The sequence below is a fragment of the Sinocyclocheilus anshuiensis genome, unplaced genomic scaffold (genome assembly GCF_001515605.1).
Source record: "Sinocyclocheilus anshuiensis isolate Anshui unplaced genomic scaffold, SAMN03320099.WGS_v1.1 scaffold355, whole genome shotgun sequence".
NCBI classification, from domain to species: Eukaryota; Metazoa; Chordata; class Actinopteri; order Cypriniformes; family Cyprinidae; genus Sinocyclocheilus; species Sinocyclocheilus anshuiensis.
In genome coordinates, this window is record NW_015549571.1 from 824,701 (window position 1) to 838,312 (window position 13,612).

Genomic DNA, 13,612 nt, shown 5'->3' on the forward strand with positions numbered 1-13,612 from the left:
GGATGTATAAAATTGATCAAAAGCCATTTGATTTCCATTTTAAATAATTCCTGTTCTTTTTAACTTTCTGTTAATAAGTATAATAATAAGAAATGTTTCTTGAGCATCAAATCATCATATTGGAATGATTTCTGAAGGATCTTGTGACACTGAAGTAAAGAAAATAATATATTTTAAAATATATTAAAATAGAAAACTATTATTTTAAATTGTTATAATAAATCACGTTATTAAAGTTTTTACTGTATTTTTGATCAAATAAATGCGACCTTAGTCTGCAAAAGAGGCTTTTTACAAAAACATAAAAAAAATCTCACTGACCCCAAACTGTTGAACGGTACCTTATTTTTCTTCAAATTTACCCCAAAACATTTGTAAACAAAGTGTGCATGTTTTGATTGACAGCTGCAGGTAAGTTTCGGGACAGACAGACGTGAAGGTTGTAAGACATGCACGGTTGTTGATCGATGCCTTTCCAAATATCAGGCAGATATCAGCCAATTAATCATCCTGGCCAATATATCAGTGTATAATGTGCAGTATAATAATAGCACACAAACAGAGACCGTGTTTAGACATAATCTCTGTCTGATCTGTTTGGGAGAGATCCAGAGTCATTTGGCTGATGCTGTTATTGTGATTTATGAAGGCAAATTGCAGTATCTGATCGTGTGTGTGTGTGATGGGGAGGAGAGACTCGTGATAGCGTCTATATGAAGCAGGAAGTTGATTTCATTACACACACGGTGAGCAGGTTCAATCCCCGTGTCCAATATAGAAATTCACTCCACTTTTTTTCTGGTGTTTTATTAATGTTTTATAACAAACCCATTTCATTGAACAGAAAATAAATACATGGGACTTGAATTATTGATTTGAGTTGAAATTATTTTATTATGTGTGAAGGAAAATGTTCTATCTCTTGTATAATTCATATCTCTTGGCGTGATAAAAGAGATATGAAACTAGCTATGAAATAGTTAGGACATCGGTTACTGTGGGCAAAGGTCAGGTTTGCGTAATTATACAGAAATATTTGACCACACAATTACTCAATTGAGCATTTACAGTCAATTATTCCAGAGAGCTGTGTGATAAGATACTTAGTAAGGCTATACAGTTAATTCAAATTAAACCTCAATCATGATTTGAATATATGCGCTGTGCTGTGTGTTACATAGTGAAGTGCAGCACTGTGTTCATTTACACGTGAGCAGCTCATGATCCACCAGTGTTTTCAGCTCAGAGCGGATTAGTTCACAGTAAATGCTGCTCCACACAAGCTCCAACTACATCTGTATATAAAATAAAAGTTTAAGAGTTCAACATTTTAAAAAGAAGAAATTAAGATGTATATTGGTATTGGTAAATATTAAATATTGTAATTTTACAGTAGTAGTAGTAATAATAATAATCTTCGTATTATCATTTTTGAGTGTTTGTAATATTTAGTAATAGCCATGTTTATATTTTTATTTAGTAGTATCTATTATTATAAAAATTGTTGTTGTTGTTGTTTAATGTTTGACCATTTGAAAATAAATAAAATAGTAAAAATTGTATTTAATTGAGTAATTATTAGTATTGTAATCTTACACTTGCCATATAAAATAAAACATTATTATATTTTTATTAAATACTAATTTCTGTATAAATAATAAATAAAATGAAAACAAATAATTAAAAACAATATAATAATTAATATTGTTTGACATTTTAAAATTAATTAGGACAACAATAATTATTAGTAATGCAATTTTACAGTTGTAAATTATATTATTTTTCTTAAACACTCTTTTTTTCATTATACAGTGAAATATTACAATAGTAATATTTCTTATTTTGTTCCTTCATTATAAAAATTTTTTTTTTTCTTAAATACGCTTTTCTATTTAATAATAATAAATATTATTGTTATTGTTGTCGATGTTTAATATTTAAGTATTTTAAAATAAATTTACATCCATAAATATTACAAATATTGTCATTTTTATTTGATAATATTTTATAGCTGATACATAATCACAAAATTGTAGCCAAATTGTGCAGCCTTACACACAAGCAGCAAACCTGTAATTCTTTTCAATTCTAAAAATTGCAATCACAGTTTAAATTTTTTATTTTTTTTTTATCATCAAATCGTGCAGTCCTCATACAGTGTGGGTTGTGTTTATGGTGGATTGGTGTGGTGGCTTTGTGCTTTTATTAGAGGAGTATGAGCTCAGAGCTGATCCATGACTCATTCACCTCTCATTACCGTCCCACTCCTTATCTCCCCCTACGCTCTCTCTCTCTCGCTCTCTGTCTCTCTCTCTCGCTCTCTTGCGCGCTCTCTCTCTCTCTCTCTCTCTCTGTCTCTCTGCCCACTCATGCGGTGGATTGGGGGATTGGTTGCTGTAGGGGCGGAGTGAGCTCTCTCACAGACTCTGCTGGGATTGGCTGATTGGAGCTGTGTATTTTAGTGTGACTGTGGTTGGGTTGTCCCCGTCGCCCCCTCGCGCTCTCTTTGAGGCAGCGTTCCAGAGAGGATATCTGCTGCTCGCAGGCAGGACGGGATTAACTCAACAACTCATCTCATCTGCATATAGATGCCCAGAGAGAACCAGGCGCAGGGGCTTCAGACACTCGCTGAAGAAACTCTGTTTGGACTAATTGGACGTTCACATTGGTGATTTGTTTTGGCACCCTCAGATCTCTGGCAAAAGATGTAGAAGAGTCTGTTAGGGGATCTCGGAGTTGTGCTTAAGTTTTCTTTAGTCGGTGTGTGGAGTCGCTCCTCAAGCGTGCGAGATGCCGTCTCGCGAGTCCTGTGTTCTCCGTAAGGAGGAGAAGTCTCTGGTGCACAAGGCCAAGGCAGAGGGCAAGGAGCAGGGGATGGTGGCCGCTGCTCTGGGGATGAAGATGAGTCCTCAGAAACCTCCGGCCACTCTCTGGCAACCTCTCAAACTCTTTGCTTATTCGCAGCTCACGTCGCTGGTCCGTCGAGCCACACTGAAGGAGAGCGAACGGGCGCCCAAGTACGAGAAAGTCCACAACTTCAAGGTAAGGATCCACAAAGCCTCATGGCCTGCTTTAATGGGATTATCTTACTAGAAATCATTATGTTTGCATAAAGTCTTGAAATAAGGAATATGTCAAGTTTTTGCCAATTTTTTTTTTTTTGCCAATTTGTTTATCAGAATTGTCCGAAGAAGTGGATTTTTTTTGTTCTTTCTTCATGCATAAAGCTTATTGTAGTGAGTTTGATAATCTTGGTAATATTTCTTGGTATAATGTAAATAATATTGGTAATATTATTATTTATGGTCAGTCAAAACATTTTTTCATTTTTAAAATGATTTCAATTTGGCCTAAATTTTGCCATGATTCATTGAAATGTTTTGAATGTTTTAAATGTTTTGAAAGAAGAAATGCTGCACAGTTTTGTCAAATTAACTAAACAAAATTCATTTAAAGTATGTTTGGTACATGATTACTGGATTTCTTGTTTCATGCATGAATCTTGCTGAATTAATTTTGATTTGTGCTTAAACAAGAGCAAAAACTATTTGCTATTGGGATTAGAAAAATACATTTTGGAAAATGTTTGGTATATTACCAATAAATAATTTTGGTAATATTATTATTTGTGGTTTATCAACTTTTGTTTTGTTTTTTTGCATAATGGTCTCACTTGCGTCTCAATTTTACTGTGATTCATTGAAATGTTGACTGTGTTGTGTTGTTGTGACTCACTTTCAGAGCGACTATGTCATAGCATGTTATGCAAATTCTCCCCAAATGTGATTTAAATCCGTCCCGAGGGGTATGTTGTTGCCGTGGCAGCGAGTGCAGGTTTCTGGAGACGTTGGAAGAGTTAAGATGCTGTAAGCCGTGAGTCTGTTTAAGACGGGGTTATTTAGAGGCAGTTCAGCCAGAGGTTCTGAAAAACAAGTCAAATAAAAACATCTTGTGTTTGCATGAGAGAGGAAGGGAGCGTGAGGGAGGTTGTTTGGGGTGACAGATGGAGAGATTAGGAACTGATAGAGGATTGGTAAACATAACGGCGTTTCCTCATTTGGCTTCTGTCCTCAGCAGGTAGTGGATCCCAGACCCCAGCCCCCTCTCAGCTTCAGTTTGTCTGTAGTCAAACCCTCACAGACTGCTGACTCCACAAAGAGCTCTTTCTGCTGCTTGCTTTCTCTCATGCTTGCGTTTTCTCCTTGTTGTCACATGGTAATTGATGCTCAGATACTGGATAGCGGCTGCTTTTGTCAGCAGTACAGTGAAAATTACTAAATATTCAAGTTATTATCATTAGAAGCATAGAACCAGCTGTGTTTACACTGAACATACTAGATATTGTATACTGCGATAATGTACAGTCAGTAAGTCATTTAGCAAAAAAACATAGGGGTTATATGTGCATATAATATATCATTTTATTATAATTTATTTAGTTGTATTATTTCTTATTTTTATTACTTAATAATAACAAATGAAAATGATGTTTTTTAAATACTGTTTTTTTAATAGTATAAATAGTATGTAAAAAACTGTTTTATATATGGGAGTTGGAAATTTTGCCTATTTTCAAAAATAGTGGAGTGTTCCTTTAAAAGAACCATTATTTTCTAAAGAACATTTCTACTCAAAATCTTTTGCGGAATGGAAAGATTCCATAAATGTTAGGTTCTTCATGGAACCTTTGTTGCCAATAAAGAACCTTCTTTTTTTAAGCGTGTAGAAAACATGTTAGCTCGCTATTGCATACTTATGACTACAAGTGTTTTATTATTATTATATTTGTTATTTTAGATTTTGATGGGTTTGTAGTACATGCTTTAACTAAGGTTCCAAAAGGTTATTTTTTGTTTAGTTTTTTGAAGCAATGCAAAAGAAGAACCTTATTGGGTTCCCCAAAGAACCTTTCAGTGAACAGTTCATAAAAAAGCATTATTTCTTAGTGTGGAGATTTTAATAATCTAAAGAACCACTATAATGAAGATTTTGTGGAAAGGTTCCATGAATGTTAAAGTTTGTCATGGAACCACAGATGCCAATAAAATAACCTTTATTTTTAAGAATGTAGGAAGCGATTTAAAAAGGAAACAATTAAGAAAACAATTCCTGAAATCAATTAAGATGCTGGCATGAAAAAAATCTAAAAGTGGGGGGTTCTCCATGATTATAATGGTGCACAATGATACACCCTTGTGTTTATAAACGTAATATAATTTGTGTCATTAAAGCTATTAACTTCCAGCCGCTGAACCCCCTCTGAAGTGTTCAGTAGCTTCATCTGATGACATTAGGATAGGTTTGGGGTTTTGTAGGGGTGAAGTGAGGATTCCTGCATATATCTCAGCTGTGAAGCTGGTACAGAGTTGATGGCGTGTTTATTCACACACACGATCCGAGCTCACATAGGTCAGTGTGTTGCTCTGGCTGATGTGCATGTGAATACTCATTAGCCTGTGGAGGCAGCATAGACTGGCCTACATCTGCAAGAAACCAATTGAGCGCTGGAATGAGAAAACATTATAATGATAACAGACAGATGAAGACTTGTTTTATTTTATGCATGCAATTTATTTTTTTTTTGTCTTGTGCAAAACAGGATTTTTAAAATACATATTAGGAGTTCTAATCTCTGTTTAATTCAGGTTTTTTCTTTGTGGTTGGTTGTTTGTGTTTTAATGATTTATTTATAGGATAATGGGAGCGACACATATGTTTTCATGAACTGGCTTCATGAATAATGCATGAAACTATTTTGAAAGCAGCTTGTTCAAAATCCCTTATTCTGAGACACTTTTTACGCTATTTGTATCCACCTCCTTTTCTCACCTCTACCCATATCATTCTCTCTCTCGCTCTCTCTCTCTCTCTCTCTCTCTCTCTCTCTCTCGTTCTCTCTCATTTACATTTACAATTTTTGTTATTAACAATATTAAAAAATAATCTAGGACAGTGAAATCTCATTTGATGTAGAGATTTGCATTCAGCATTGTGATCTGACATGCTTTCTTCTTTTGCTTTTCGTCTGTGAGAGCGAGACTCCGAGCTATTGTTTTGGGTGTCTTCCAGCGTGCCAGCCCCAGTGCCCAGGCATGTTGTGCCACATTGCCTCATGAGAGGATAAAGCGCTCCCCCTCCCCCTCGGCCCAGTCCATCATGGCAGAGACTGAAAACAAAGCTGGCACGTCTTTATAATGAGAAGAGGGGCTGAGAGCTCGCAACTAGCTCCACTTTACACACACAGACACACACACACACGCATTAAAATTCAGGGCTCGTCGCAGCACTGGGTCACACAGTGAGTGTGAGAGGGAATTTCAGGATACAGGAACCGCTCAAAACATTCTCACAATGGAAGAAGACGTCTGAGTTTAGCTCAAGATATTTGCTTCTACAATGCCTTTGGGTAACACTTTGACTAAAGCCTGTATTTATAATGTGTTATGGATGCTCCTAATTAATTATAACATAGGCATAATGCTTTACTCTTTGTACTGCATTAATTTTTTTTTTTTTTGGTACACAATTTTGTCATGCATAGGCAAGTAACAATGTAACTGTGCCTATGCATGATAAAACCAGAAAATGCATTATATTGCATATATATGTTGTAACTGTGGTTTAAGGAGAATAATTGACTCTGGACCATTGAATTATTGAAAAGGAATGTGCATGCAAAGGATGCATTGCAGTGCATTCATTTTCAATAATTCAGTAATTTACAGCTGATTATTACGTGTCTTCTCAGGAAATGTGAATGCATTATAATGCAAAACTAAAACCGTAGAAAAATGTTTTTTACAAAATAAAAATGTATAAAATAAAATAAACATTAACTAAAATAATTAAAAAAAAATGCTTTTTGCTTATTTTATTTACATTTTATTTCAGCTGGCTGCCAAGGCAACATATCTCATTTTCATTTAGTTTAAGTTGTAATTATAAGTAATAAAACAGCTAAAACTAAATACACTAAAATTATATAGACAGGCTAGACTATATAGGTAAAATAAAGACCAATAATAATTACAAAAAAAATTTAAATGAAATCAGAAAATATAAAACTAAAATATAATTCAAAATATTAACTAAACTCTGATAGTATATCAATGATACATAAATAATACTGTCATTTAATATTGTTATATTAAATTTTATATACTGGCTTCAAATAAAACCCATTTTTCATCTAATAGCGCTTCTAAAGAAAATCTTTTGGCTGTTTAACTCTCCTAAAGGCTTAAACTACACGCATACATGCACTCATTCTCAAACGGAGATGTGTTTGTATGTATGCGTGTCCTGATATGTATCTGTCCACATGTGTTCCGGGGGTCACCTCTACGCCACTTTGCTGAACAAGGGCTCGGCAGACCTGAGCGAACAGATTGAATGCATTAGAGATGTGCCCTCTTAGCGCATGTCTCCTCCGCTTATCATAAACCTCACTCTTCTTTTTCAAAAATAATTACAGTTCTGCATGGCTGAAGTCTCAGGACGACAGAGTCGCTCAAGGGGCCGTTTTTTAATCACACACTGCAGAATCTTTATAATAAGTGTCAGCGAATAATTCAGTATTTGCAGTCAATGCTTTAGATTAGACTTCATTCTAATTCCAGGAGTCAAATGGGTAGAAAAAAAAAACTATCGCCTCTTATTGTTTTGCGGTAAAAAAAGGAAATCAGTCGCCAGCTACAGATTAAAATTTGGGGTCAAAGATGTAACATTCATTTTTTTTACCTCATCTTAAGCTCTTTATGACCTTAAAATGCATTCTTACAGACAACAACTTCAATGTTATCTTCAAAAAAAAAAAAAATCTGTCTAAAAAGATAAAATGAAGCAGTTCTAAAATATTTTTGGGGAGAAAAAAAAGTCAAGAATTTTCTATAATTTTTTTTTTTTTTTTAAGTTTCTAGAAAATATCCCAAATTTGAATTTTATGACATGAAAGCATCATGTTCATGATTTACAAATGTCATGTAAATAATGCTTTTTGCAGCACCTTGACAAAATATTTTTTGTAAATCTTTTTTTAATTGTTATTTCTTTTCAATGTAAAGATGTGTACAGTATGATTCATGAAGGAAGGTGTAACTTGCCATTTTTAGAGTCATTAAATCCAACTCTTTGTATGAAAACGGAGTATAAGTATGAATATTATATTTCTAAGAAAGTGGCACATGCATTTTAAGATAGATTTTTGCTCTTCATCAGGCTTAATCGTAATTGCTCTGTAGTAGACAGTCAAAGGCTGATGAAGTGATTCAGAATGACAGTCAGAGAGCAGAGTAGAGCAGAGCGTTTGGCCCATTTATTGCAGGAAATGAGGTCTGCTGAAGCCCGCAGGACTGACAATCACTGCCCACTCCAGCATTATGTTTGAGTACAGATCTGAAGAGTGGTCAGGTCACGTTGTTTTCAGTGTGGCTCACTGAGCATCCCACACATCTGCCCTGAGCTCGCATCGCAGTCTTTTATTCATCTGCTTCTTGTCACTGTTTTTCTGCGTTCTTCCTCTTTTTTTCTGTTTTCTGTCTCTGGTACCTGCTTTGAAGCAGCTGGCCCATTTAGTAGGCCACATTATATATTAATCAGCTAATTTGCCTAAATTTGCATATGCTGTGCCAGTTCTTGTGTGTGTCTGGCCTGGTTGCATGGGCGCAGTTGGGGGTTGGTTAGTTTTTGCTTTTTAAAATAACTAATTTAAAGGTTTTTTTTTTTTTTTTTTTTTTTTTTGAATTGTGTGCTGTTTGAACTATTGTTGATGTTTCTGGTAAAATGTGAAACGCTATCAAAATATTGCCCTGTTTGTTTTTGTTTAAGAAACTCAACAACATTGGCTCAACCAATAGCAGGAGTTGGGGGCAGGACTATCTGTTTCCCACAGTGAAAGACGGAATGTTTGAGAAACCCATTTGAGAAAAAGTTTTTTTTTTCATTCATTAAATGGGAGCAAAACTAATTTTCATAAAAATGTATGAAACATTACATTTATATAATGTAAATTTCTCATTCTTACATAAAATGTTCGTACAATTATCCTTGCATAAATTGTTACATTTTATGCAGATTGTAACAATTCTGCCTGTGTTTGATGGATTCAGCTTTTTAGTTTTTTGTTTACTTATTTTTACAGGAAAACAACTACATTACTGCATTTCTTAAACGTTATATATTTTTTTGTTTTGTTTAGTTTTTTTTTGTTTGGTTTGGTTTTATTTTTAATTGAAAATGTGTGTTTGGTGAATTGTTTTATAAATAAAGGGATAGATACACCAAAACGTAAAATTCTGTCATAATTTTCTTTCTTTTTTTTTTCTAGTATAGGACAGTGTAGAAAGTGACAGGAAGTCACTTCTTCTTAGGGTTGCAAAAAATTGGAAAATTTCCAGTAAATTTCAGGAAAAATCCAGAATTTCCCAGATTTTTTGGGATCTTCCGGGGATTTTTGGAAAGTTTCCAGAAATGTTCCACCCCTTTCCAACCCTACTTCTTAATATTTGTGTTTATCTTCCACAAAGGAAGAAAGTCACAAAGGCTTGAAACAACATGAGGTGTAAATGATGACACAATTTTTATTTTTGGCTTACAGTAACCATCCCTTTAATTAGCTATTGTTCATTTCATTTTTTCACAGGTTCTCAGAGATTTACTTTTGAGGCTTATGAAGCTATTAGGTGCCTGAAATTGCTCATGCATATTTTATAAGGCACCATTTGTATTCCTGCCAAGTTCTGTCATCGCCAGGGTGACACTATTGAAATCCCCGTCAGCCAATCAGAAGCGCTGGCATCACTGATTAGAGGTCAGGAGAGGTCACCGATTAAGCAGAATGAAAGCTCAGCATGCTGGGGACTCTAATTTCACTGAAGCACATCCGCCTCAGGATCGATAATACACACAACATACTTATTCTGTGATTTCAGCGTGTGACTGAACACAGTGGATTTACTGATTGATTTAGCCATGGGTTTGACAGGAATGATGAAATGAAGCCTGGGATGGAGTTGTTTGGTCAGCTGATGTGTGTTTGTGTTGTGTGTGTTTCTCAGATTGTGGGTTGAATGTCCATAAGCAGTGCTCGAAGATGGTGCCCAACGACTGCAAACCGGACCTGAAGCACGTGAAGAAGGTTTACAGCTGTGATCTCACCACACTGGTCAAGGCTCATAACGCTACACGACCCATGGTGGTGGACATGTGCATACGAGAGATCGAAGCACGAGGTGACTCGCTGACTCTGATTTACACTAAGCAACTGTGCAGATGTATAAGTGTTTTATATTGTGTAAATGTTTTTTGTGTTTTGTTTGGTTTGGTTTTACACGGTCAGTGATATGTTATAAATATTTTCTGTTGTGTGTTTGTTTTGTTTGTTTTTATTTTTCACAACATGGTTGAAGATATATTGTTTTTTGTTGTTGTTGTTGCTCAGCCCATATTTAAATTGTTTTTGTTTGTTTTTAATATTTTTTGTTGTTTGCGTGTTTTGATTTTTGCTTTCACAAGATCAGATTTTCTAATAAACAAAAAAACTTCATAATACTGATAGCCAATGTTATGACCACTGACTTTTGCAGTTTTTCTTCAGCCCATTTATTTTATTTTCGTTTTTCTTTTTTTTTTTCATTTGTTGTGTTTCATGTTTTTGTTTCTTGTATTCACAAGGATACCTTGTGTTTTTCTAATACTACAAAATCTTTTAGTTTAACAGTCAAAATATTCAGAGCTCTTAACAGTGCTACACATTATTACCTTAGCTTTTATTACATTGGAGACGCAGCGAAGCATTATGTGTACTCTATAACGCCTTCTTCAACCGTCTTGTCGCTCAGGTTTGAAGTCGGAGGGTCTCTATCGAGTCTCTGGATTCAGTGACTTTATTGAAGATGTGAAGTTATCGTTTGACAGAGGTGAGTGGCGTTTTTTCTGATTGTGTACAGTACTGATCCGTCACAAAGCCCACATTCCTACACACACTCACACACACGCCTGCACGTGTATCTGTGTGTGTAATCCTGATGAATCCCATACACATGCTCACCGCTGCTTTTTTAGGTCTCTCTTTGTCTTGCGTATAGAGCTGTGGGTTTATGTAATGTGAAATAGTCTGAGCTGCTTAAATGTTAAAGTGGCACATTTGTTGGAGGATTTTCGCCCATCTGTTGGTATTCAGATGCATTACTGCATTACTGTTTCATAATGACTCTCAATCCGGATATGAGGATATGAACAAAAAAATGTTAAGTTTATATATTAAAAAGGTTTATATATAATATAAATTATATGAATATAAATATATACATGTGAATATTTTCAATATATATATACTGTATATGTGTGTATTTATATATACATAATAAATATACACAGTACACACAGATATATTATGTAAATAAAAACTTTTATTTTGAATGAGATTGATCGCGATTAATCGTTTGACAGCACTAATTTATTTGATCAAAATAGAGTAAAAACAGTAATATAAAATATAATTTTTTTTATTTTAAAAATATTAATAAAATGTAATTTATTCCTTTGATGGAAAAGATTAATTCCATCAGGACCATTTCCACAAACTGTTTTTAACACTGATAATAATCAGAAATGTTTCTTGAGCAGCAAGATTACAATGATTTCTGAAGGATCATGTGACACAAGATAAAAGATTCTTGAGTAAAGAGTAAAAATGCTGAAAATTCAGCTTTGCATCAAAGGAATAAATTGTATTTTCATATATATTAAAATAGAAAAAATGTTTTTAATTGTAGTAATCTTTCACAATTGTACTATATTTGATATATTTGCTATATCAAAAAAAATGCAGCCTTGGTGAGCATCATAAAAAAACTTATTTCAGAGAAAAGTTAATGACTCCAAACGTTTGACCGGTAGTGTTTATATAATCCTGAAATAACACTGAAGCCTGGAATACAGAAGCAGTTATATTGCATAATAACACTAACACACCTGCACCATGCAGCATCACAGTACAGAAGTATTCTCACAAGCTCAGAATAAGATAAAGTTAGCTAAATGTCTTCAAGCTCGGTCCCTGGAGCCAAACAAGAGCGCTGTCTGTGTGAATGAGTGCAGAGGACTGACTCTCCCTGGAGCCGAGGGTGAAATGTGTTTGTGTGGGAATGTGTTCAGATGGAGAGAAAGCAGACATCTCCGTCAGCGTCTATGAAGACATCAACGTCATTACAGGTGCTCTTAAACTCTACTTCAGGGACCTGCCGATCCCCATCATCACGTATGACGCATATCCACGCGTCATGGAGGCTGCCAGTGAGTCACACGCTCCACATTTCTCCATTAGACACTCAGTTCCGGCTCTTTCCCCATATTTCACCTCCTTTTATTTAATAAAAAAGCAGAATTCATCAAAAGTAAGAGATGTTTGCTATGCTGTGCACACAGAACAGCATGAATCATGCATTTGTATCATATGCATACTGAAATAGCAAAACTCTTGCTTTAAAAGACGGCTCGTTTTGATACTAAAGCAGCGTCATTCTTGGATGAGCCAATGCCAGAATTGCCAGAACTGTTTTTTTTAAACACATTGTTGTACATACAGTTTTTGTGTTTATGTAATGTTTGTTCTTTGAACATAATCACATCAGAGTTTTAAACTTCAAAATTGTCTCAAATTTTGATACAGGGTTAAAGGTCCCATGGCATGAAAATGTCACTTTATGAGGTTTTTTAACATTAATATGAGTTCCCCTAGCCTGCCTATGGTCCCCCAGTGGCTAGAAATGGTGATAGGTGTAAACCGAGCCCTGGGTATCCTGCTTTGCCTTTGAGAAAATGAAAGCTCAGATGGCCCAATCTGGAATCTTCCCTTTATGTCGTCATACGGGGAAAGGTTACCTCCCCTTTCTCTGCTTTGCCCGCCCAGAGAATTTGGCCCGCCCATGAGAAAATAAGCTACTACCATGCGAGGCGAGCGCAATATTTTTTTTTCCTCGAGAGACATCATGGCTTGCAAATGAGCGAAGCATGGCAGTTGCCCCGCCTCTCTCCTCCTCATTAGCATTTAAAGCTACAGACACAGAAATGGCACGTCCTAAGGAAAGCTCATTGTGGGACTGGCTCATAGTGGCTGAAATTCTGCACCAAGGCTGAATTTCGGGAAAGAGACTTCAGATACAGTACTAGGGACCACTTAGGCCTATATAAAAGCATCCAAAAAGCAGCATGTCATGGGACCTTTAAAGAAAGCTACAGACCTCATATGTAGTAAACAGGAAAATAAAGCAGCTCATATAATATCCAGTATTGATATCCGGAAGTCTTGCTGCCTGCAGATCTGTGTCGAGACAGATGAGAGTTTTTGACCCGGTTGTTTATTTGTTTGTTTGTTTGTGTCAGAGCTGACAGACCCAGATGAGCGTTTGGAAGCTCTGCATGAAGCTCTGAAGCAGATGCCTCCCGCTCACTGTGAAACCCTGCGATATCTCATGGCACATTTAAAGAGGTGAGAGACGTATCGATATCAGACCTCCTGTAATAACATCATATGAAAATCTTGCAGTCGTCTGTACGAGTTTGTATATATATATATATATATATATATATTATTTGTTGTTGTTGTTTTTAT

At 35.4% G+C, this 13,612-nt stretch overlaps 1 protein-coding gene across 1 annotated transcript in view; it reads left to right on the forward strand.

Moving 5' to 3' along the window:
• The window catches only part of LOC107657347 (N-chimaerin-like), a 62,581-nt gene that overhangs the window by 46,480 nt on the left and 2,489 nt on the right, over window positions 1–13,612 (forward strand). The window contains exons 7-12 of the mRNA XM_016445389.1: window positions 2,965–3,042; window positions 9,736–9,808; window positions 9,999–10,229; window positions 10,839–10,916; window positions 12,157–12,294; window positions 13,384–13,490. Of these exons, the coding sequence (XP_016300875.1) occupies window positions 2,965–3,042; window positions 9,736–9,808; window positions 9,999–10,229; window positions 10,839–10,916; window positions 12,157–12,294; window positions 13,384–13,490 (705 nt within the window). The remainder of the gene's footprint in view (window positions 1–2,964; window positions 3,043–9,735; window positions 9,809–9,998; window positions 10,230–10,838; window positions 10,917–12,156; window positions 12,295–13,383; window positions 13,491–13,612) is intronic.